Raw genomic sequence first — 26,470 nt, 5'->3', positions numbered from 1 at the left:
CCACTCGAGATCAATGCAAATTGCTGGGGGAGGCTTCATCCACGTGAGTGAGGGTTGCCGGGTCACAGGTTTAGCTTTTCAGTCAATTATTTGTCGTGTGCAGGGTGAGTAGTAGTTAATTGTCTGCTGTACCAGACTATTGAATCTCCTTGTATTTATCGATGGAAAAGAAGCGAAATGGTTTATTTAGATCTTGCTGATTGGACAGGGTAGTCAAATGTTTAGTCAAGCACTGAAGGGCATAGAACTACCGAAGAACAAGAGAAAGGACAAAGTGTTTTTAGAAGTGGCCTGATTTGTAAGGGTCACTTCAATTCGCTGCTGAAATACTGATTCCCCATGTTGTCATTGGACAAGATTGTGTGGGAAGCTAATGAGTGCTTTCATTAGTATTTTTGAATCTTAATAGGGGTAAAAATAAGTTTCTGTTATTGTGCACTGTAAGCAAGTTTGGTTCTCTGAAACTTTTAAGGTTTGACAGTACAGTTAGGAAACTTGAGCTAAAATACTGCACTATGAGATATTAAAATCCCACTGAAGATTGCATTTTGGTGTATTGTCTTACATAATTTAAGAGAATGTGTAACAGAACTGTATTTAAGTGGTGCAGCTTTTAATCTGAATAATTTTCTGTTTATCTTAAGACATTTCTGTTCATTAGACTACATACAGTGGCATTACATGAGTCAAAAATACTGTAAATATTCGCCAGCTGAGGTAGGAATTGGCAGAACATGCCCTGGTCCTCAGCTGTATGCTTTAGGTACTTTGCAACTTTTGACACTGACTTGCTAATAGTGTTATTTGCAGAAAATGTTTCCTTCTGCAGAAATAAACAACTGTCATAATATCTTCTTTTACACCTACTGATTTCTTCATGAAAATTCAGCAGAATTCTATCTATTTTAATTATATGGGACAAATTTATTAATTTTATACAGGTATAAATTTCCAAGGGCAAATATTAAATGGTAAAGGAAGTGGAAACTGAAATTGATGCATAACCTTCACTCTGTCCAATACAGACGTTGTATTTTGTGATCAGATTGATACTGACTGGTCCACAGATGTCATCATTTTACGTTGGTGCACTGAAGTGCTTGTGCTGCATCAATGCAAATCAGTTAGTCGCAGCTTTGGACATCATGGTTATACGGACATCGTAAAATGCCCTTGAAATAGTTGCTTATTTTCAGAAACTATGTACAGTACTAATGAAAGAATTTATTTAAACAGTACTAAGAATTACTAACAAAAATGCAGTTTACCTGAACTTTTATGTAAACATACCACAGCAGAGATTGGTGTGGCAAGTGTTTATGTGGGTTCCACGAGCTTCTCATTATCTCACGTTGCAGGTTCCTTGTGATCATGTTTCTCATACCTATAGGCTTCAGTTTGACAGAAGGTTGAATTGTAAAATGTTTCCTTTCAGCTTTTTGTACATATGGGGAAAAAAAAAAAAATTGTTCTTTGACAAATTCCCTTGCCCTCCCAAACGTGTATAATTTTAGAAAGATACAGTGTATAGTTCCAACCCTGCACCTCTGCGATGCTCTGTTAGCTGGATGCTTAGGACTGTCTGTTTTGATTCCTTTGATGGAATAAAGCACAACTCAGGAATACTTTTAGAATCTGTATGCAGGCTGCTTGATGCTAAGAGTAACTCTCTACCCAATTTGGGGAAGTTTTCCAAACGTTGCACCTGTATAGCTACATTAGCAAAACCCTCTCAGTATGAAAGCAGGGACTCCAGTTTGAGGAGCTAGTCAGTGCTAGATGCCAGCAGAGTCCTCCTGATGTGGATACAACTGCACCAAAATAAATGATCAGCAAAACTGACTAATAAAAGTATGGTTTTGCTAATATAACTGCAGCTGCAGACAATAACTCTGTTGGTCACGGGTCACATGTGTTGATACCCTGTCTGACATCGCCATGTATGTCTAGTGTTTCCTTAGGCCTCATGAGGGGTTGACTTCAGTAAGTCCTATCAGTATAGGCACAATGATAGAAATATAGTTGGGAACTTGTGGCATTGTGGCAGTCAGAAAGGTACTGAATCTAGTGTGCTTTCTCACCACTAACTTCTATGGCATTTTTGAGTTACAAAAGCAGAGAGCTTCAGGTTTGTTTTCACACTGTTTGCATCTTATGTTCATGTGCGTTATGGTGGTCTGAATTGCGGATGCTGTCAAGAGGCACTTCAATCCAGCCAAACCTTTTGCCAAAAAAGTAGTCTTTAAGTATCACATATTTTTGTTAAAATCCTGGGTTGCAAAATTAATGTTCTCGAAATTCACACTATCCCTGTGACTGATCCTTTCAGAATATTATTGTAACATTTTAAGATTGCATTGTACATAAGTGTAAAAACATAGGTGGTATTGTCAGTGTTTGGAATTTTCCCTCCGTATCTACTTTAAAAAAATCTACTGATTCATTTGAACCATTTGCATTAGTTGTATATGTGTTTGAGGGTATAGATACTGTGTTTTATTTACAGTGTGATAAGTTAATTTTTGTGTGTGTGTTTTGGTTTTTTTTTTAATTCTTGGGTTGCTTACCATCACCTTTAAAACGTGATTCCCTGCTTTATGAGGCCCTTCAAAAGATATTTTCAGATTTAGTTTTAATTGTAACTGGCAAAACCTTTTTTCTTCTGAAGTAAAATAACTCCAAAAATGAATACTGTTATTGGAGTTCAATATGGGAACGTCTTGAATTACTCATGGATTTTTTTGTACAGGACAGTCATTGTTGCCTAAAAGGCTGTGGCTGCAGAATTTCTGTGGTGTGTCAGGCAGGAGAAAAGAGGTGTGTCTGAAGAGTTGGTTTGGCGTGCAGTTCAAATTGAACTAACCCAACCTAACTGTGCAGTGGACCGAAACAGATGGTCCTTCACCTGGGTGGTTCCCACCACATCCTTAGTGTCCCGTATAGTGAACGTATTTCTTCAACGTGGAGTGTCACCGTGCCTTCTGGTGGTAGTTGGCAGGTTTCGCTAATTTTATCATGGAGTTGGATTCTTGGTGGCATAGTGCAGAATCTGTTTGACCATGTCAGCTTGATTTGGTACAGTCGGGCCTAGTGTTCCTTTATTAATTTTATCAGTGTTAAGAAAAATACGAGGTACCAGTCCTTTAGTACAGCCATGCAGGAGGATCCCCATGCCTGTGCTGAAATGTACAAGGGGCTCTGTAGCTCCACATTATCCATTTGGGTTGTGAAATGTATTAATGACATCTTGTAAGCCTTTAACAGGAAGAATGGTTGAAAGAATATTATTAAGTCAAATTTACAGTATCACTTGAGATATCTAAAACGTGCATTTATAAATCCAAGACTGTTTAAAATAGAGTATTTTAAAATTATAATACAGTATGAGATGATTTAAAAAAAATCTTCCTTTTCAGGAATTTGTAATACAGATGAGTTAGCACTGTCATGAAAGTGAAAGTGAAACCAACTTCACTGAGTTTCTTTTCGGTTTTTGGTTTTGTTTTTGTTGAAGACATGGAAAATTACTAATGAACAAATAGTGATGACTCCATCTGTGTTTTAAAAAGTCTCTTTGATTTCTTTTCATATGGGCACTTTTAATAATCAAAGATCTTCAATTTACAAAGTTTTTTTATATTTTATTTTGGTAGTTACTGATACGCTTTCTTAAATTAATAGCATAACATTAAGTATTAGATTCCTGTATATTTTTCCCCCCACTCTCAGCTGAAGTGCAGAGGTAGAACTCCAGAAGCACCTTGTTTGCTTTTTGTTGTCTGTATTCTATGCATGAAGTAACTTCTCATGGAATAAAAGTTAATGATTTAAAAACAATAGGCTGTAAGATTGCCAGTGTATGGAGAGATCTGCACAGGTTGGGATTGCTTATGGTGATAGATGTCTGTAGGATTTAAGCAACGATGGGACAGATTTAAAAAACAGTTTTGTTTCTCTCTTACTGATTGATTGAGGAAAGTTCTTAGTAATTTCAGGAAGGAAGAATTACTGTTTTATTATATCTTATTTGAACCTACACCAGGTCACAATGGAAATGAAATGATGCTAGGGATTTATAGTACAGGATTTCTAGATTACAATTACAAATTTACAATTTGTTTTTGAATGGTGGGAAAGAATTGCACTGCTTTGCTCCATAAGACCTTTGTCCCATAAGGCACATGGTGTAGATCCTTATGCAAGTACATACCTCATTCTGAGTCAGAACTGTGTTTTGTCCAGAACATTGAAATGTCGAAGCCTAAGTCTTGAAATCCTCTTTGAATTTTGGATCTTTGGTGTGGAAATATGATGAGACCATCATGTTATAAAAGAATGACTGTCTGTCAGTAGGAAACTATATAATTAATGCATACTAATGCATACTAGATTCTTGTGGATTTTTTCCCTCTTGGTGACATTTAAAATTCTCCTCATTTGAAAGGAAGCTACGAATGATGGAGTTGTAGTTAGCTGACAGCAGTGATTATACTGTTATTTTCAGTTGTGTGCTATTTTCTCAAATTCAAACCAAAAATTTCTGCTCTTACAGATTTTTTTCCTGCTTGTTTCTGAGAAAATGAAAAGTCACTCAACTACAATGATGTGTACAATATACATCTTAAAAATCATAATAGACACAAACTGAGAATAAATTTAAAAGCAACTTGTTTGCATTTCATTTGGCCTCTAGAGCCTCTGGTCAAGTCATGGTTCCACTGTGCGTGGCTTTGTAGCTACCGTGATAAAAGTGGTTCCAGATACTCCCTACATCCTACAGTAAAATTTGAGCTAAAATGCTGAGATGTTTTCTAGCAAGCACTGTGACATTGATTTCAGTGAGGCCAGGCTTTCCCTGGCCAAATGCCTCTTCCTGGGCATATTTTAAGTACTTTAAAATACATTCTTCTGGAAGATGGTCTTCTCTACATATAACCTTAATCATGATGTAAATAATCAGAAATATGAAGAGTCACAAACTGTTTTAAAGGAGAATTTTTCAAGCTGCTGAACATGTTTTACTCAGGCTGGCTGAGCTGCGTGTCCAGTGGAATTTAAATTGTCGAGGTTCAGTTCAAGACATCCTGAGTCTTTTAAAATGCTAATTTCTTTTAATATTCAGAAAAACCAATTGAAGTGGAGTTTATCTTGTCTAAAATAATGTTGGGAACTAGAAACATTGTTGAGAACCACTTTGGAGGGGAAAGTCTCCCAGTGTCCACCTTTGTTCTCTACAAATAAACGCTACAAAATCTTCCTTTTATTTGTTGGACTTATTAAATACTTGTGCTGAAAGGAATTTTATTCTATAAATTGCTTAGGTCACTTCATTTGCATTGGGAGTTATTGATTTTTATGTGGTTCAAGCTAAATTCATCTGAAAAGTCATGTTCCTCATTTTAAGGAAAAAAACCCTACGAGTTCCTGGGTTTTGTAGATGAAAACCGTACAAGATTTTATAATTGTCCCCAAAAGTTAAAAGATCAAGTGCTTATTTGTTTTTCCATTAAAATTTCCTAAAAGTCATGCCTTGTACTTTGCATGATCTATTGTAATGTTAAATAGAATGGCATTCTCAACTAAAGAAAGAAAATAAACCCCTGTGGTGTACAAATGAATCTCAAACATTTATTAATAAAATTCAATTTTTTGTGCCAATTTTTTTTTTTTTTTTAAATGTGCTCAGTGTTTAGACAGTACCTGAAAATAATTACTCAGTTTCACCTTTGCATCTAACATATTTAGGTTTTAGATTTACTTGTATGGAGCTAAGATAGCTTGATTAACATGACTGTCCAGGAGTGTTCAATTTCAGATTTTAAAAGAGTCAACAACTACTAGAAGTATTTGAAAAAAAATAATTATGTACACATTTTCTTTTTCTGAACTTGAATTTTGAGCCAAGAGGGCTGAAAGTTTATTATCACTCTCAATGCAAACTGTTAAAATGCAGGACAAAAAGAATCGTAATTCGTGTGTTTATGTTATTCAGTCTTTGTCTAGGATATGTAAAGGCTAGGAGTTGTGTAAACATACTTTTGCAACAAAATAGTGTATTTCAGCAAAATGAGGACAAGAAAGCAGTTTTAATTCAAATTTTTTTCCCAGTATGTATTTAATTGGAGTTTTTGAAGCACTGACATTGACATTGTTACACTGCCGGGTGCGGCTGTTCTCATCAACTGGTCTGTCACAGCAGTGGTGCGACTTCGAACTTTGCTGTGATGAATAGTATGGTACATAGCAGTTTTATCCTGATGTATAAATTAACATTTTAAATATTAATTAACATTTCTTTGATAGTAGTCACAAGCTTTGCTTTCTGTATACTGTCCTCCATCTGCTTCCGTGTTTTCTCCTCTTTCCCCCTTCTGTCTTACTCTGAGTCATCATCCATAATGTCACATTGTGTTTTGCTGCCACATACTGTTTCTTTGCTTTCTAGTTTCTTTGTATCATGCCTCACATATTTGGTGAAGAAAACTTCTCAAATTGGGCTTTTCATGGTCCTGCAGCTTGCATACTAGAGCCCGAGGTTGGTTGTCTTTACCAGTATCTTCTGTGGGAGGAGGGAGCAGACAGGAAAGGGACTGCTAGGAATATAGTAAAAGTTGCATGAAACACACAGTGTACTCCCTGTTCTGCACTTTGGAGGCCAAGATCATGAAGAAAGAAGACTATCATAGAAAGTGTTGGGAATTTGATTCAGTAAATGGCTTTTTGCTCCTTTGAGTTAGGGTTGAAGGTATCGAGACAAGCTAATGCTTCATTCCCCTTAAAATGTCTGACTGCCTACCTTGATAGGTAGACTTGATACCTGACGTATCAGGCAGGTGAAGAAAGAAGATAGCATGACCATCACAGAAGCAAGGCAAGGAAGATGGGGAGTAGGAATGAGCTAGGTGTGATCTTTGGAAGTTACTGTCAGACGATCTCGTACTGTGAGTAGCTCTGGCTGTAGGTGGGCAGGAAGAGGTGGTGGAATAGCGGCTGCAGCTGTCAGCAGTCACGTGACTGTATAGATGGGAGTTGTCAAATGTATGTCACTTACCATAACACCATTGTCATTCACCAGCCACAGAGCAACAGCTACTGAGTTTAGTTCTTTTTCACTGTGCTGTCTATTAAGAGGCAAGGCAGGGAGGATTTCAGAGATGACTGTGCAGTTAACTGTCTTCAAGAAATGATTTTGTTAGAATGCCCTTTGTAGGCGAAGATTATTTCATAGTTGTTTTCATCTCTTTCCCACAGCAGGTTTATCTTCTATTGCATATTTATTGTTACTTTTTGATTTCTGAAGAGACAGTGTATTCCAGTTGGGTTGAATAACTCTGAAGGAGATATATTTTTCTTGCATTTAATTTAAATATATTCTTTAGTCATAGTTATGATTCCATTGCTTTATGTTTCTGATCTATGTGTGTCTTGTGAACAAGAATAACAGTATTATTTGACCCATAATGATTTTTTTAAAGGTGGGATGTACTTACCTGAATATTTTATTCTTTGTCTTAAGACAGTTCCTCTATTCTATTTAATTTATACTTTAGCAAGTTGGTGTTTTTCCTTAGAAATACTCAAAGGAGGTATGTCACAGTGACTAAAAACTTAAAGTTTTGTTACTTTTTTTAAAGTGGATTGGTTTAAAGAGTGCTTGCTTCAAAGATACCCGATTCCTGATCGATGCAAAGCTGGTGATACACTAAGTGAGGATATGCTGCCCTCTTATATCTCCCCCCCTCTCCAAATACTTAAAATTATTTGTTTCTGATAAGCCCTCTGGCTGCTTATTTTCCTTTATCTACTAATCCCTTGCATTTACTGTGTTTGTATTTTTTTGTATGATTCTCTTCTCCACTCACATGTAGCAATTTGTCTTCCCTTTTCTGTATGTTCTTTTGCTTTTTCTTTCAATCCGCTCTGAAGTGTAAGGACAAATTCAGCAACATTGCTTCTAAGCAGAAATGCTCTGTACATGGTGCTGCCTGCAGAATGAAACTCTCCAAGCACATTGAAGAGATGTCACTCTGATCGTTTCTAAATAGGAACATTTTACTAACTTCTTTAATGCATTGGGTATCAGCTGTTGAAAAAGAAGTAATCTATTAGAAAAAGTCCTGAAACTTTTAGCCATCTGTTGGTTATTTCTTAATTTAGTATGTTATTTTGTCTTTTCTGTGTGTGTGAGGTCAGAATCTCTTGCCTCACATTACCAAGCAGATCTGAAGCCTTTCCTATTGCTTGAGTGGAGATACATCGTCTTATGTATGGAATTTGGTATGATTTGTTTATACTGTGTTTAACACTTGGGAAAAAACCTGTCTTTAGAGGGCAATAGCTGTAGTTAGTGGTGTCTTTGGCCATAAATACTGTCTTTAGAGGAAAAGATGGTTAACCTTCTTGTGGGATTTTTTTTCTTTATGCTTGCTCCAGTAAATGATCTGAAATACAAACCCAATTTTAAATTCCTTTTTTGCATCTATGTTTTTCTTTTTTCATTCTCTTTTGGTGGTCTGCGTTAAAGTATTTTCTATGCTAAAGAAACTAGGGGAATCGTGACCTTACTTCCTCTGTATCGTTAAAAAAGAAATGTAGAAGAGTTCTGCCCTCAGGTTTTTTATCTGCATATAGACATTGAAAATATTCCAGCACAGTTGTTTTAGATGTGGTTAAATATTTTATAAACATTTGTTTGCCAACTTCAATTTTATTTTTATGTATTCAGATATAATACATTTTCAGCTTGAATGTGTTTTATTTCTTAACTTCTCTAGACTAATAAGGGCATAGGGAGAAAAAGGAAGTAGTTATGTGTCATAGAGGCAAAAAAAGAAAATAGTTTCCTTAAATCTATTGTCTGTATTAGACTGGATTTGGAAAGGTGCCAGGGTACTTTCAACTCTTATTGTCTGCAATGGGAGCTGAATACTCTGCATCAAAAAGGAATTATTTTGTGTATTTCCTTGGAAACTACACAGAACCATCCAGTAAGAGATTCTTGCCAATAAAGCTTTGTTTATATTTTGTAATCTATGTGTACTGATTTAAGATTGTGTTTTAAAAGCTAATGCACAGGTTTTCTATTGTAATGGTATTGTTCTTTAGAGGCCTCATGAATACTTTAGTATTCTTTTCTTTTTGTCTATCGGAGAGATCACTGTCCTGAAAGTTTCAGTTTGTAGCCTTAACTTGGGTGAAGAGTTCAAAATTTTAAAAGAAAAAATTCCTACCGTTTGTGTTATATAAGTCTGTTTTGACATCTTTTCCGGACACGTTTTGAGGAAAAGGACAAGTAAATATAAGAGCTTAATGCTTTTTTGCAAGTTAGAGAAAAGCATGGGGCCTTGGAACAGTATGTGATTACTTTGAACATGCCACAACTTGCTGTACGCACCTGGGCCAGTGACTTACACTTCAAGCAAGGAAAACACTCGATAAACATTTGGTACTACCTGGTAGGATTGGGACCCTGTTATGTTTCAGTTTCCCCATTTATAAATGGATGATGTTTGCCTAGACTATTGGGATGCTGAGAACACAAACCTGGACAGGGATCCATACAATTTGCTGCTGTTTGCCTGTCCCTTTTCTTTTTACATAGCTTCCCTCCGTCACTATGCTTTTGAGAGGGCTGCATTACTTGTATTTGTAAGCACAGAAAATGATTAACACTTATATTTCTCCAATTTTTTTTTCTATTACATATTATGAACAATCCCCAAAGTGAACTCTAGATTAAACATCATGAACACATTTGAATCACGTTTGAATGAAAATGCAATAGTGTCTTTATTTGTGCCTTATAGGAAGAAAAGGCTTCTCTCCTGCATCGTACTCAGGAAGAAAGGAGAAAACGAGAGGTAAAGTAGACTGTAAGCATTTGCATGCACACTAGATTTTTCTTTGATGTAGTAACATTTACAGTCCGAAGTACTTCTGCTGCAGTCATACTTAGTTCAGGAATGTTTTGTTTCAGTTTGCAAGTTCTATATAGTCTTCCAGTATACTAGAATTGACAAACTGACTGCTTTTAAGATGCTTCCCAGAAGTGATTTTCATCTCAAAAGAAGGTAGTTAAGCATGCACTGGGTGCAAAGGGAATTTGTCCTTTTATTTTGGTGCTCATTGAATCTAGTCTTTGTTGAGAAAAGATAGGTATTTGTCTAGTAAATTGCATTTTTTTTGCCTTGTCCATAATCTATTACTATGGATTGGTCTCAGCAAATTATCTTCTGCTCCTGGTTCTGCTATGGTTTCTTGGAGGACCTTCAATAATTCACTTTCCCAGTGTGTGCCTCAGTTCTGTGAAGGTAAAATCAGAACAATGATACTTGAATACATCCTAAAGTGCTTTGAAATCACCTGATAATTGAGGAGCAATGAGAAGCTGATGCATGAGGCTTTAGGAAACTTTAATACTGGTTTGTGATGGAAGCTTACTGCCATGGATAATTCAGTCTGGAATAATGCAAAGGAGGAATAGGCATTGAAAGGAAAAAACACCAGAAAGGAAAAAACACCAGTTTTAAAACATGAATATATGTGGCAATATGAAAACAAAATTTAGTAGTATGGAATTAAAGTGAATATGTTTATTTTGTCATTTCTCCCCCCCGATATGAATGACTCCTCTGAGAATAAAATCAGTTACGGCTTTTAAAAAAAAAAAAAGCAGAATCTTAGCAGTGACCTCAGACTTAAAACCTTTGCAATTATGGGTTGCTAATTGACAATTATGTATTCTAGGATAAAGCCTGTACCTAGAGAAAAGGAGAACATGTCTACTTTTTAGTCAAGCATTACATTATGATTATGAAGAGACAGGGCCTCTCTGTAATTGAAACTCTCTCCTGCTTGCCCCCATACTTTGCACTTTTACTGTTAGATACTTTGGAGAGAAGAATATCCTTTGGCCTGTCAAAATTTTGATTTTTGGTCCACGCTCTAGAGGTAATTAGAGTCTGTCAAGTATATGCTTATTCAGAGAAATTGCGTTAGGAACCGGGGTTTCCAAGAAAAATAAAATAGGCATTGGATAGCAATTTCATCTGGTGTTTCTCTGGTCAGTTCAGGTTAAGTTCTTAAGTTGGATGTGTCTTTATGGGACAATAAATTAGAAATCAAGGTTTTGCGAGTTGAAAGTTTATGTGAACTTTCCCAAATGTACTTTAATGAAATTTATAAAAACATTTTGGTGTTTTGTTTTGCTTGGCAGCCCTCAGAATTATGGGCTCATTATAGTTCAAGGATTGATTAGGTTAGAATTTCTCTTCTCAGAGCAGGCTTCTCTGATTTTTACTCTCAATCTTTGTACTTTCCCTTCTTCAACCACTGCTTTGTAGCTCTAGGTTTATGAGCAACTGTTTTATTTACTTCCCTCTTCCATCCCCTAAGAAACTATGTGGACATCATTAGAAACCTAGTTACAGTAGCCACTTCCTTTAGATATTTATTGCGATGGGATATGCTGGGGGTGTTGTCAGGGGACTCACTGAGTGCTCTTTCCACAGTACCTTAAGCAAGCTGGCTTTCAGTTCCTCAGAAAGTGAGCCATTGTAAAGGGATGATTTTAACTACTCTTTCTAGCTACTGAGGAAGCCATCATAAAATGACTCACTTTGTATGTCTGGTTTGAAGGAGAGAGCAAGAATTTTTATTAATTTCCATATTGTGCTCCTGGGCTTAAAGCATTAATCCTCATTTTCCATTTGACAGCAGTATTGTCTCCAAATAACTGATTTTTTTTTTTTTGTGGTTTGTTCTTTTTTTCCCCCCACATCTAAACTGCACCAGCCTCATAATACTGGTATGTTATTTGAATGGAAACAAGTAAGCGGGTCTTTGGTGTTAGCTGATCTATGCAGAAAGAGGAATGGTGTCATTGAATTTGATGAATTCTTCAACATTTTAGTATTAAGACTTTGTCTAATAAAATACAAGTGTGTTTATTTTGATTTCTGTAGTATTACATACTTATTATTAAAAATTCTTTTGCAATATCTTAATGGTAAATTTATGCTGAAAAACATAAAAAGCTTTCTCCCTGATTTATGTGTATTGGATGCAAACCTTCAAACACTTTATTTTACTAGTGATTAGTGCTTAATTTTCATTAAAAAAATTCCTTTGAATACAAATATTGATTTGTAAAAATAGTAGGAAATTTGATAGAACAGTAGAAAAGAGTCAGTTACACGATGTTGATTTCAGTTTTCTTTCTTTGTTTTACAGGAAGAAAGGCGGAGGCTGAAAAATGCAATAATAATCCAGTCATTTGTAAGAGGGTACAGAGACAGAAAACATCAAGTAAGTACTTATTTATTTATTTAGAAAGATGTAAAACAGTTTTGCCGAAAATGAGACTTTCTAGTAATAAATAAATCCGTTGAAAAATCTTCACCTTTTTGAGTATTATGTGTGCCCACAAAGTGGAAGTTGTTTTTCCCTCTTGACATTTTCATTTGAACCTCAATATTTTAGTAGATGGATGTTTATTCCGCAAAGCATGTCTGTGACAGTGGACTTCAATGGGATTACGCAATGTTTTTTTGAGCTGACAAAGCAAATGAGAACAGTTAGGTATTAGCAGCTTTCACACACCAGTAGAGGTTTTTTTTCCAGTGTGGCTAAGGTGGTAGTTTAAGTCAAAGAGATGTTCTTTCTAAGCTGCTGTTACGTAGATTATCTAAGAAAGAGTTATATCTGTTTAAATTGGCTAATATTTATTGAGTAAACTAGATGAAAATGTTTGATGTGATATTCTTTACTTCAAAAGCAACAAATTTGTTGCAGTGTGTACTTTCTGAATTACAGAAAGCAGTTATGGCTTTAACTGATATTGTGCGTATGTTTTGGTCTCTTAACAAATATGTGTTGTATCCATTTTACTACTTTGCAGCCACTTTGGATGGGAAGCTGAAATGAAGTTTTTAAAATTTTGCATCTCTATTTTAAATCATAACCATTATTGATATATTGATGCATGTCTTATTTTTCAGTATTCTATCCAAAGAAGTGAATTTGATCGCTGTGCTGATTTGGCCCAATCTGGAGGAACCTTTTCCACTGCTAATGGAGCTAATTTGACTCTTCTGGTTCGTCAGTTACTCTTTTTCTATAGACAGAATGAGGATTCTAAGCGTTTGGTGAGTACTGTTGTATACTTTGATCCGTAGTACTTTTATTTCATGCACTTTTAAAGTACTCTTTCGCTTAAAAGATTTTGAAGGGATGCAAAAAAGGCTTTGACCACTTTCATAAATTCATTTAAGAATTCTGGCTTTTGCTGGCCTGCACTCTGCTGTTTTTCATTTAGATAGAATAACTTAAAATTAGATTTTATATGTGCACACACACAAAATCTGTGAAATGAAGCCTTGAAAAATCCTGTGTGTATTATTCACACTAATTTATTAAAAACAATATGTTTCTACTAGAATTTAATTTTTAAACAATATTTTCGACTTAGCCCTCTGGTCATTCCTAAGGTGTTTGGGTTGGTTTTTTTTCCTGACTGGTCAATAATGCTGGCATATCAGTTGCAAAGTCACTGCAAACTTCCTGAATGTACAAGTAAGTATCATTCATAGCGGGTATCAATAATGGACATTAAAGAATTATGGCTATTTAAAAACAAAAAATTAACAGATAAATTTGTTGCAAGGGTAAAGTTATTTGTAAGTGTAATTCAGTCTTAAATTTGAAAGTTTAGTACTAGCAGTTGTGTAGTTTATGTTGCATAACAATTTTTTTTTTCTTCTCAGCTGAACATGATTGTCTTACTTTGTCCAAGTCCTCCAAAGATATCCAAAACAGGATTGAAATATTAATGTCTGTGTTGCAATAAATAATATAACTTGTTGTTATAAACAGTAAACTTGTGCATATCTTTTCCCAGGTATGGATGTGTCAGAATTTAATTAAACAGAGTTCTCAGTTTGTTAAGCAATTGGATGGTCCGGACAGACTTACTTGCTTATTCCAAATAAAAAGACTGTTGGGGCTGTGTTGCAGGTAAATTCTTTTTACTATGTGCTACTGTCTAAAAAGTGTTCAGAAATTATGTTGGGCACTTGTTTGTTTCTTTTTGCAGCAGGTGAAGTATTAAATGTAAATTTATTTTGTGGAGAGGACTGTTTATGTTAAATATATGGTGTAGACCATGGTGTAGAATACTTGTTCCTATGTAAGAACAATGGAATGTTCTTAAGCACCGTTGACTTTCAAGTTCAACATGTGCTTAAGGGATGCCCTGCTGAAGCTTAGGCTTAAGTATGTTCTAAACTGTTTGCATATAGTGATATCATTAGCAATGTTTGTGGAAACCAGAAGGTTTTCTTGGGATCTGATAGTGATTAGAAGGTATTATCCGAGTCAGACGAATGTTCCAAGGATATACTTTGGATATATTTTGTTTTAAAACTAATATTATTTAAGATGCCTTTCCTCACACTTTATTTTAAATTTAAGGCGTGTTAAGCAGTTACGTTACTGGCTTCAGCAGTACATTTATTGTTTGTAGTGGGAGGATCCTGGGAGGATCACAGGAAGGTAAATCTGTCAAGGCGACTTGAATAGCTGGCATCTAAAGCCTAGTTTTAGAAAACAATATATTTGCTCTTATCAATAATAGGAACTAGTTACACTCTCCAGAGCTTTAAAATATTTTTTTTTTCCTTTTAACGTTGAGGCTTTTTTAGAAGATTGTTTCATTCAAGTCACTGAACCTTGTGTTCTTATAATTGTGTATACTGTATGTATAATAGAGAGTGACACCAGATACTAAAGAAGACTTGAGTGGTGGGCTTCAAAGTCCACGTACAGTGGAACACAGCTGTGGTGTCACTGGATTGAATTGTACATTTTCACTACAGCTGAAATTGTGGTTTTGTAAATGCAGCTCTGTTAGTATTCCCGCTCTTTTCCTGACTGGGTCTCCTAGGGAGAATGGAGGAAGAAGCTCTTCTTAACTTTACCTTGCCAGCCTGATGATGGGTGTCTATACTTGCTTTCTGAGCTACTTTTAATTTTCTGCAAAAGCACAGAAAGCAAGCAGTGGGACAGGTAGTCAAAAAGTGTTTCCCTGGTATAAGTTCAGATTCATGAGAAGTTGTAGCATTTGATGCTATGGAAAAAAAGGTGACTGTAATATCGTAGCAAAAAATGGTAGTTTGATTGCAGCTACATCTGCAAAAAAGGTCTTGTTGTCAGAGTATCTTTTTTTCTGTTTAGTGAAATGTCTTAGCTATGGTGTCAAAATAATTTTTGCTGATAGGTCCCATCTTTCTGAATGGCTGGGAAAGAAAGCACATTGTTAGGGCAACTGTGCCTATATACATCTCATACTAACAAATCCTTTTAATTCTAAACAGGCTGTTAATCTTCACCATTTCTGTGGTTACTGGTAGTTGTTTCATAAGCAACTGGCTAAAAGGATGAGAATGGTTGTATTTTTAATATTTCAGTCTGTAATCAAAAACATATTGTTTTAGTTATACATATGATATTCCCCAGCGTTTGTTCCCAGCTGTATTGCTCTGGGGCTTTCATGGCTTCATTTTTAATCTGGGTAGTAATACATGTTGGAAAAACATGTATTATTCTTTGCTTCTGTTCCAGTTCATGCAATAAACCTCCAAACGTTCAAGTCATTGAAAGCAAGAATTTAGTAGGATTTAAAGAGAGAGTGCCATATTCATAGAAACCCTGAAATCAGGTATTATTATTATAAAGGTGCCAACAAAAAGATGTAGCTAAACTACTGAGAACACTTGGAAACCAAGTAGAAATAAATTATTTTAAGGTGAATGTGAAAAGTTTTTTGTAGCTTTATTTTTAAATCAGTGTACAAATGCCCGTGGTGAAATAAAAGAAACATCTTGTTAAATAATTTTGATTTCATTTTGTTTATAGGCTATTGCAAAATTGCAATGATGACAGTCTGAATGTTGCACTTCCTATGAGAATGCTTGAGGTATTTTCATCTGAGAATACGTATTTGCCTGTTTTACAAGATGTCAGCTATGTGACATCATTAATTGAACAAATTTTGCACTACATGATTCAAAAAGGTGAGTAGCTAGGAACTAGGAGTTCTGGGAAATACGCAAAAATTAAACAGAATGTGTAATACCTGAAGACCGTATTGTTTAATCACATTTTTGCCTTTACCACAGACATGATGAATTAAGTGCTGCATACACTAACTTATACGTTAGATGGATATTTTGCTTGTAATGAGATTGCTGCTTGAGAAATTACTGTTTGATTTCTTTGGAAATTCTGTTTATAAATTGAATGTTCTACCAAGTTACTTATACAGACTGTTACCACAGATTTTGAGAGTAGGTGGATATTGCATAACAAAAGTTTTATTCCAGTAGCTGTTTACACACGCGCATGTGCACATGCACACACTCACACACACACCGTGGCAGATCTAAGCTTTAGTTGTGTAAAAGTTGGGCGTTCTGTTGGAGTACTGTTCACTATAACTGCTAATGTTCATTGTTATCGTAAATTGGCATTACCTTTTGATCCTGCTAACAGTAGAGACACCTTAGCAAAGAGACGGTGACCCGGCTTTTATTTCCCATGTACCATCATCGGCAAAACTGTTTGCTAAACTGCTGTTGGTTACACCTGTGCAAACATACTGAAAGTTAATGAATTGTGTAGTTATCACCAAAATTATGTTTTGTCTCGAAGAAACTGTATTACTCTGGGAATGTGCAAAAAAATTAATTTGGCTTTCTGATACCATAGCTTGAGTTTGCAAGACTTGTGGATGGGGAGAAAAGACAAAAATATGATGAAATAAACCTCTTGGATCCAGCTTCATGGGTATAAAACGCAAAAAGAGCACCTTCCAATTTGTTAGTAAATTGTTGGAATAATTCTGTGTAAGTTTTAAAGTACATTCAGTGGACTAGGCTATCTTATCCTGTTACTAAGGATTTGTTTTTAACTACTACACGTTGAAGTCACTGTGAGAGAAAAAATTACTCTTATTGTAGCACATTTATTTTACTTGCCTAGGCATAGCTAAAACTATAGAAGTATTTGTGTTTGTCTCATTGCTTACTATATAATAAATATATCTTCCAAAAATACTTATACTTGTTCTTTTAACATAATATTCAGTCCTCACAACTGATACATGAAAGTTTATCAAAATGTTAGATGATAAATTTTAGTTAAAAAAATTCAGCTTTCTGATCACTTATAATGAAAACAAAAAGCATTTGTGTGCAACTACGAATGTTCTGTCCCTTAATCATTTATGGTGGTTAATTTGTAAAGAATCTGTAATCAGCTTTTATTAGTATACATGTTTGCATATAATTTGTCTTCCACGTGCGTCTCGTCAGCATTGCTAAGTTATTCCTTTATGGTGACTTCCACTTGTTGCATTGTATGCCAAGTTAGGTAGTCCCCGACAAAGGGTCTTAGACTGGACCTCTCAATGATGCGACACTATTTATGCATTTACAGTGGTTCCTGTAGTCATGGAGCTTGCATCTTAGTTTAGGAGTTCATTGAGGAAGAGGAAGTTGGTTTAAGAAGAATGAAATCACGTGATTCCATTTGTACTTTAGTGAGACAAAAATAGATTACCCTCTACACATGTCTTTATGGCTTGGGTGGTAATGCGTTTTATTACTGTCTGAGAGATCCGTGTTTTGGAAACAGTAATTGTATTCTTCAGCCTGCTAAGGCGAGGTGTTTATAGAATTGAGACATTCTGCCAACAGGACTCTTACCTGTATGATGCAGTCATGTTTTGGAGTAGAGGGGGAAATTCATCATTTCTGAAAGGGTGGAAGGACAGCGGTCAAAAACATGACTAGAGTCACTCAGAAGAGAAGAGAACATCTTTTTCATAGGTCATTGTTTAAAAAAATAAAATTATTCACTTCATGAGCAGGAGTGATCTGTCTTCGAAAATCAAACTGACTCTGAATGCAAATATCTATGTATGATTTTATAAAGTAATGTTTCCAAAGAGGTTGCTGGTATATCCTGTTAGTTATGTGAATGTGACTTGAACTATTTTAAAATGTCTTCCTAAGTAAAGCTCCATGCAATGAATTGTAAAGTATTTTTCAAGTTAATGTTAAGTATATAAGTTGTTTTATAGGGAAAAGAAGAAAAATAATACTGTATTTAAAAAATGATATTTCTTATTTGCAGGCTACTACAAGTCGCTTTATTTGTTAATTAACAATAAGCTTCCCTCGAGTATTGAGTATTCTGATGTTTCTCGAGTCCCTATTGCAAAAATACTTCTGGAGAATGTTCTGAAGCCATTGCACTTTACATATAGCTCCTGTCCAGAAGGTGCAAGGTAAATAAAGATAATACTAGATATTTGTGTACTCGTTTGTTATTGTCAGAAGTGCGCAGTTTGTTATTGTTGAGTGTCTAGCTATTCTTTCAGTGCAGTTTGTTGATTTATTTGCAATAGTAATGCTGTACATCGATGAAACAATGTAGTTTCAGGTGTGTTTAAGAAAAAGGCAATAGAATGCTGAAGACTACAATAAACAGCGCAGAGAATAGCAGTTATCACAATACGTAGGAACATAGGCGTGGGAAAACTTAGATGGGAGCAGACATGCAGCTAAGGGCAGATGAAAAGAATTCTAGAGTTAAGAACTTTGACAGAGGAGCTGAGGTTTATGGAGAGAAATAACTAAGTCATAGCTTACAAGCAGAAAGTCAGGTATGTAGAAAGATGGAACAAAAAAATCAAACTCTATCACATGTGATAGTGTTTTGTGTTAAAGTAGTATTTTGGGGGAAAAAAAGACTGTGCTTTTAATTTATTTTTTATTTCAAGATTATAAACAATGAATTTAACTTCAGAATAGTTTTCTGTGAGTTCATGAAAAGTTTAAAGGATAAAATTACATGTAAGATCATCAGGAAAAGGATGTAGTGTAAGTTCATTTTTGAGAAATCTGAGAAATTTGGTTTATTAGCACAGGATTAATGGAGTGTATCTTTGCAGTCTTCTTGATGGACGTGTTCAAACTTGCAAATTGATCTATTATTCCATGGATATAATTGTGGGAAATTTTGCCTATGTTTTCTATAAAGACAATTTTTCTTCATTTCAGGCAGCAGATTTTTGCAGCCTTCACAGAGGAGTTTCTGGCAGCACCTTTTACAGATCAGATATTCCATTTCATCATTCCAGCGCTTGCTGATGTGCAGACCATTTTCCCTTATGAACTCTTTCTGAATGCACTATTATTAGCAGAAAGTGGATGTTCAAGGAGAAGTGATCAAGCCCCATGGCTTTTTTACTTTGTGTTAACAGTTGGAGAAACATATTTGGGTGAGAAAGCTGAATGGCCAATTCATTGTTTTTTTTCATATTGGAGTTAATTTGTTATGTATTTCCACAACGTGGTTCGTTGCCAAGCAAAAAGGACAGTTTGTGGAAGTATTGGAGACATCTGTTTTATTAGCTATTCTTACCCTTTTCAGTAAAAAATATACTGAATTGGGGAAGATTTGGCACAATGTGTTTTGGTCAGGTATTTCTGGTAAAATATATTTTATAGTACAGTGTGATCTGGCTAATGATCTTTTATTTCAATGTATGTGCTATAGGATCCCTTTCAGAGGAAGGACTTCTTGTGTATTTGAGGGTACTCCAGACTTTTCTCTCTCAGCTGCCTGTGTCTGCTGCTGGTACAAATTGTCAAGATGCAAACAGTGATTCTGAAGATGAGGATGAAGAGATCAGTAAAATGACAACTACACCAGTAAGCAGTATAGAATTTCTTTCAATGAATTTGTATTATAGCAGCAGCAAATATAGGCAAAAACGTGATCACTGTAAGTCTGGTGTTTTTCTAGCTACGTGTAGAAGGGAGCATGTTTACTTCTTAAAAATAGATGGCTCACTGTGAGCAAATGGAATTGGTTGCTTACATTAAAAACAAAACCCTTACTATAATAAGAAATCTTAAAAAGTACAGGTAGCGTGCGTGTGTTGAAGGACAGAGCTTTAACAAAAAAAGTTTAAACTTCTCTTTAAATTTGTATTTTACAGAGACTGTATTACTCTCTGTATTCTTTAAGTCCATGATGATGCTAAGATATCGTGAAACGTACCAATCTGATCTTCCAACTTAGTATCTTCATTTTTTTTTCTCATGGAAATATTACAAGTTCAGCTACAGTCTTTACCCTGTAGAATTAGTTCTGTACTTAAATATATCCACTACCTTGAAATCCCTCAAAGGGGGAACACCTGCTTTCTGTAATAATATCTAGAGAATGTATTATAAATAGAACTTTTCACTGTAGTTTAAACTTCCACCAGTAAAATGAATCTGTGTTAACTTTAACCTCCTAACACTCGGAGCAGGGCTTTGAACAACCAAAGTTGGAGAGAAGTAAACTCAACAGTTTCTTACTGGCCTTTATATAATCTCTCAAAAGACACTACCATTCGAAGGACTTATGCAATGTGCAGTCTTTCTTTGTGGAATGTGTGAAATTTCACCATATTTAGGTGAAATTAGGGTTCATTAAAAAAAAAAAAGTCTTGTAGATTATTTTGCCTCCCCACGCTGAGCTGGGAATTCTGGATTTCTGTCTTAGGCATTCTAAGGCTTCCTGGCATTTTCTTGGTTAAGTATTGAAAGCAAAAGCGTACCAGCTCTTCTAAGAGATACTGTTCCTATAATGCCTACTTACATTTCATGTAAGGTGATGTACGTTTCTGAAAGATGGAGCATTTTTAAGACCTTGATATTGAGAGTAACCTCTTATAAAGAGCCATACTGCTGGGGAATACATGCAACCTTTTACTTGTGCATTTTTAGATGCAGTGTGTTACCGTTATCCCAAAATCATTACCAAGACAGTGTGAATAAAGTACTTAATTTGCCAGACACGCATGCACTGTATGTGATGTAAATATTGGCAGATTCTACTTGTAGCTTAGAGATACCGGTGATGTTTAAGGTGATTAGGTAAAAACAAAGCATAATTTTCTGTTCACAGGTAACTTACAGTAATTTGTAAATTAGAGAAGATCTGCTCTGAGTAGGCTTTAATACATAATACTATTTACTGCAATGTGTTTTTTGTGGGTTTCTCCTGTGAGTTTTTTATGTATTCCATATTTTCATGCATGCCTATCTTACAAAAAAAAAAAAAGAAAAAAAAAGAGGAGGGGGTGGTTGGGGAACCCCTCTTTCTTAAAATTCATAATTGAATAACTTGGATCCTTCAATGAGCCAGACTGCTTTGCTCTGTTGGCGGCAAGATAAAGAGGAAATCAGGAAAAGAAAAGGTTGAGCTCGACTCAGTTCTGTGCCAAGAGAAAGCATTCCTCTTCGTAGACTTCTGGTACTGCCCAAACATGTATTAGCCACCCAGAAGTTTTTTGTTGTTTGTTAACCCATGGATTATGAATGTGAAAATACTGTTTGTAAAGGAACTTACAGTAGACATCCATTTCTGGATTTCACGTCCAATGCTGACTGATGTCAGTGGGGAAGAGATGATTATTCGCATATTTTATGCCAGTAAATGATCTTGCCTTATTGAATCCGAGTGTTGCAGAACATGCTTACATTAAACGGAGTATTTCCCACTGGCCTAAGTGAAAAGATCGATACCACAACACAACAGTTGCCTACTTAGGGATTTAAGTTGGCTCTTGGGTCTGATACTTTGAAGAATGCTACTCGGATATACATATGTGCTTACGTTTTAATTCTTGTACAAGAAAACTTTATGTTCTAGTAAAATTCTGAAGTATTATTTTTTTTTAAAAAGGGGATACTTGATCATTAAAAACACTTAAAGCAAATTTTTCTTTAATATGTTTGTAGGGTGATGGGAGAATATCAGTTCAGTACATAACTGAGGAGTGTCTAAAGAAATTGGATACAAAGCAGCAGACAAACACTCTACTGAATATGGTTTGGAGAGATTCAGCTAGTGAAGAGGTCTTTACCCTGATGGCATCAATCTGCCACACGCTAATGGTACAACACCGAATGATGGTGCCAAAAGTCAGGCAAGTATAAATAATAGTGATGTTGAACTGTAGTACATCTAAAATTGGTTTTAGTAGATAGGCTTGTTTTAAATACCCTGTGGGTTTTTTTCTGTGTTTTCTTTTGTGATCAGCTGAAATAAATAAGAATTTCAGAATTTAAATAATAATTCCAGGCAAACCAAAGAGTGGATTCTTTCTGTTTCTTATTTTTCTTCTTGTTCGTTGTGCTCTCTCTGGAGTAATCACTGAATCCAAAAGTATAAACTCTTTGTTTGTTTAGTGAGTTGCAAATAAGTTAGTATTCTATCACCACGTTGAGGACTATGGAACAGGTAGTGTTTGTGAAGATCACACACAAATAGGGATTGCAAAGATTCTTGAAAGGAGTTTATCCGTTCCCTTGCTCAGAGGCAGTGTTAAGTGTCATTCTAGCAGAAGTTTGCCTAGCTTGTTTTTAAAATTTTCAGTGATATGGATTCCACAGTCTAGCTAGCTGAGCACTGAAACCAACTTGTTCTCTACCCTTTTTAATATATAGCCAAGACCTCTCTTGCTACAAATTAAAACGATTCCTAACTATTGAAAATCACTGTGTTGTTTGGGAAGGGCTTTGGCACCTGAGATGGAGATAAGACTTGTTCATTTGTACAGCGTTCTTTTACAGAGACTGCAAACCATAAATGTCAGTAACAATGGAAGAAGATTTTTGACCTTTTTATTATCAGACTGGGACCCCTAAGTATTAACACTGTTTTGGTGCAAGTAGTTTTGAATACATATGTAGTTGCTGGTAGTAAAGTAAGTATTTAGGGAATGTTGTAAACATAATCAATTCAAACTGCATTGTAAACAGTGATACAGAAAACTAATTAGGTGCTATCTTAGCCCAGTGGTGTTTATAGCTGTTAGAGGAAGTAAGATGTCAGTGAAACTGTGATTGCTCAATTAGGGTAATTAGTTCTTTGTAGACTAATTGCATTAGAGCAGGATGTGAGACCTGAAGATCATAGCAGCAGTTGAATTAGTATGCCCGCTTTATTGTTGCAAGTAGTACATTGCCTTGGATAGTAATTACTGAGTTTAAATGCATCACTGCTTTGACTTGGAGGTTTGTTGGTGAACTGTGTGGAAAAGGGTGTTTAATGAATAAAGAAGTCACACAGAACTTTAATTGTATGAGTATGGCATCTATTTCCTCTGAGAAGCCATATTGGGTCTTTGCAATTATTTGTGATAACAAGCTAGTTACACATTGGATAAATTCAGGAGTTATGAAAGCTCTACTCAACATCTTATAATGGAAAGCAATTTACAAATTTTAACTTTTGAATAGCTCCAAAATAGTTGAATGTACCAGTTTTAGAAATAAGTAGTAGAGATACTAAGCTTTGTGTCAGTAATACCAATGGAATTACTTTCATGATAAAAATGAAGTTAATTCATACAGGTATTTGGTAAATTAAAGTAGACATTTAATTACTAGTTCTGACTTTCAAGTCAATCATAAGTGTTGGGTTTGCCAGGCATCATCGTGTCAGGAGGTGTCAATCTTTTGTCCTATTCTCAATGCATTTTAGACCTGGCCTAAGTTACCAAGCAGCTATTCTAAATATTATTTTTGAGTGTTTTTCAAAGGACATTTGATTCTTGTTCTAAAGGTAGTAAACATTGTGCCATTTCAAAAGACAATTAAAAGATTTTTCGTCACTAATTTCCACTTTTTTAATTGCCTGATGATTTTTTTTATTGCGCAAGTGATTTTGTCAAATTTAATGATAGTCTTTTGAAAGATGCTTCACTTGTTTTGAAACTAACTTTTAAGTGACTTAATATTCAGAGTAAAGTGTATCTATTTAATTAAACCATGTAGAAATAGTTAAGCTATGTAGAAATAATAGTTAATATAAAGAAATAATTTATTTAAAATTATTTTTAATATATTCTAAGAGCTCAAAAATGCTCTTTTATTTTCTGTTTGGAAATGTACTGGGTCAAATGGTTTAAAAGATTGAAAAGGTTGTTACAAAGACTTCGCTTATTTAACAGCATTTACAACTGTAATAGAAAATAATGATAATTAGAACCATAAAGGCTGCAAATCTGCAGAGTGGCATGCTAAATAGAGTAATAACTGAAAAGAACTTTTCAATAACTGTAAAGAAAATTAGGCTAAAGTTAACACAGGCTTTGGAAAGGAGGAAACGACGAATATCTCTGTATTGTTTTAGTAGTTCTGAGGCTTTTTTCCTTCTTGAAAAAAGATGAGAAACTCATAGACTTATGCCACTCCATTAAAGCAGAATGCTTTTTCTTCTTGTGGCTTCTCAGGACATCTTTGATTTGACTGATGATGATATTGTATAGTGTTAGGAACATTGGTGTTGCTGCATTAGCTCAGCAGTTTCTTTAGTTTTGCAACAGAGACCAAGAGAGAACAGAACAAAATACCCAAAAGTACAATGTAGTTTTGAACAGAAGGGGCCAGCCTCTAAAGTTCCTTTCTGATCCTCTACAGAGGGTGGTGGGATCCAAAGGTGGATTACTGGAAAAGCACATTGCTTTGGGTTAGTCGTTAGGAATTTTGATAAATTCTGAATAAATTCTGGAAAGATGCAGTCAAGCCCAATTAAAGAAAAAGGGCACAAGACTGGAAAAACCTAGCTGTAGCTAGTGTTCGGTAAGCCAGATGAGAGGTGTAGAGTAAAATCCTGATTGTAATGAAGTCATTGGGAATTGTACTTGTTTTCAGAGAGGCAGGGCTTTCATCTTTTCACTGTAAAGTTCATACATATTATTGAATACAGTTATTAAAAAAAAAAGAGAAAACTTGAGTCTTGGAGCGCAGTTCTCATTGTAAAGAGATTTGCAAGACTTCTGTTCATCAAAACTGTACTTTAAATAACTAGTAAATTCTGTTTCAGCAAAATATTTAGGAGTGTAATTTAATACCATAGACTTCAGGTCATCACTACTGCTTAATATTAAATAGTGATGGAAACTGTGCTTGTACTGGGACTTCAGTCACTATCAGCCATCTGATGAGTGCCCCAGAGTGATTACTAATCTTGGTTTAACAGTTTCATAGCGACCATACATTACTACTATTTAATTAACATAACATTGCTAATCTTAACCTGTGGTTGAAAATTGTTTGGAAAACTGACATTCTGGTGTAATATGAGCAGCCTGTCTTCATACGTGTGCTGAAGATACTTAGGCTTTACATGAGGCTATTTTAGTAATTCTTTAGGGAATGTTCTTACACCGTTGTGTTTTTCTTAAAACCAGAATCATTGTATATGAAGTTTTTACTTTTTTTTTTTTTTTGAGCTTCGCTTTACAATCTTGCTCCAATACAAAGAGAGGCAGAAGCATAAAGCAGCCTAAAGAGTGGTATAGTTCATTTAACGATGGCTTTGCGTGCTGTCTCATACCTGTGACACCTTGCAGTTCTGAAGTGTCAAAATCCGCTGCCCTGGCAGCAGTGACCTTTCGCAGACTGGACGAGCTCCTCTCATTCTAGTGTATTCTCTTCATTAACTTAAATGGTCTCAGTGGGAAACTGGGCCCAATTTATGACCTAGACTGAAAATCTTGCCTTTAACTAATTAACTTGTAGTGGTGCCTCAGCTAAATTAAGCTTAATGGGTCATTTAATCTGTCCCATTGCGCAGGAGGAATTTGACACTTTTTTTTAAACCAGAAGTGCCCAAAATACTGTTCTGGCAAGTACACATAAATCATGTGGCCTTTGTGGACAATTAGATACCTATGGAGAGAAACAAGGTTCTAAATAAATGATTGTTATGTACTTACTTTTGGGAGCAGACAATTTAATTTGGTATGATTAAAATAGATACTTAACAGAAATCACTGGAGTGAGTTTAACTCTATCATAGCCTGTGACTGAGACACTGTGCATTTTTTCACTTGAAAGGAACTTATCCTTTCTGGTAGTAGAAAAATGGTTCTTCTCCCAAACTACAGCGCTAAATCTGAATATTGAACTTTACAGAAAATCTATTAATGAATCCATTATATAAAACCATGTATAATCTCATAATAAAGAAGTTGGTGGTATGCAGTGAGATTTTCAAGATGCACAACCACCAGATGGGAGGGGTAAAAACCCAGGGTTTAAACTTCAGCCACTTGGTTTGTTTTTAGAATAGTACAAATATTGAAAATGAAACCCCTGAGTTAGATTATAAAAATGTACATAAAAAGAAATACTGTCTGATCTTTTTGATTTCTAGTGTTTGTGGGTTTTTTTCTTTAAAGGAAAAAGTGATCAAGACTGTATGGACACTCAAGCTTTTACATTAACTGATCTCTAAACTTTGTGGATTGATAATGCTTTGTCTTCAGTGTATATAAGCTGTCCCTGTAATGTTCTGCAGTTTATCAGGAATTATTATCTTGCACTTGCATGTCATTTTG

General features: G+C 35.2%; 1 protein-coding gene across 1 annotated transcript in view; it reads left to right on the top strand.

Annotated features, from left to right (window-relative positions):
- Positions 1-26,470, top strand: part of UBE3C (ubiquitin protein ligase E3C) — a 79,295-nt gene that overhangs the window by 618 nt on the left and 52,207 nt on the right. Inside the window, exons 2-10 of the mRNA XM_050915866.1 lie at positions 9,807-9,860; positions 12,232-12,306; positions 12,999-13,145; positions 13,898-14,013; positions 15,913-16,070; positions 18,193-18,346; positions 19,122-19,342; positions 19,621-19,775; positions 21,861-22,048. Of these exons, the coding sequence (XP_050771823.1) occupies positions 9,807-9,860; positions 12,232-12,306; positions 12,999-13,145; positions 13,898-14,013; positions 15,913-16,070; positions 18,193-18,346; positions 19,122-19,342; positions 19,621-19,775; positions 21,861-22,048 (1,268 nt within the window). The remainder of the gene's footprint in view (positions 1-9,806; positions 9,861-12,231; positions 12,307-12,998; positions 13,146-13,897; positions 14,014-15,912; positions 16,071-18,192; positions 18,347-19,121; positions 19,343-19,620; positions 19,776-21,860; positions 22,049-26,470) is intronic.

This window comes from Gymnogyps californianus, chromosome 2, assembly GCF_018139145.2.
Source record: "Gymnogyps californianus isolate 813 chromosome 2, ASM1813914v2, whole genome shotgun sequence".
Classification (NCBI taxonomy): Eukaryota; Metazoa; Chordata; class Aves; order Accipitriformes; family Cathartidae; genus Gymnogyps; species Gymnogyps californianus.
Note: the sequence above shows the minus strand (reverse complement) of the source record. Positions and strands in the feature narration are given on the sequence as shown.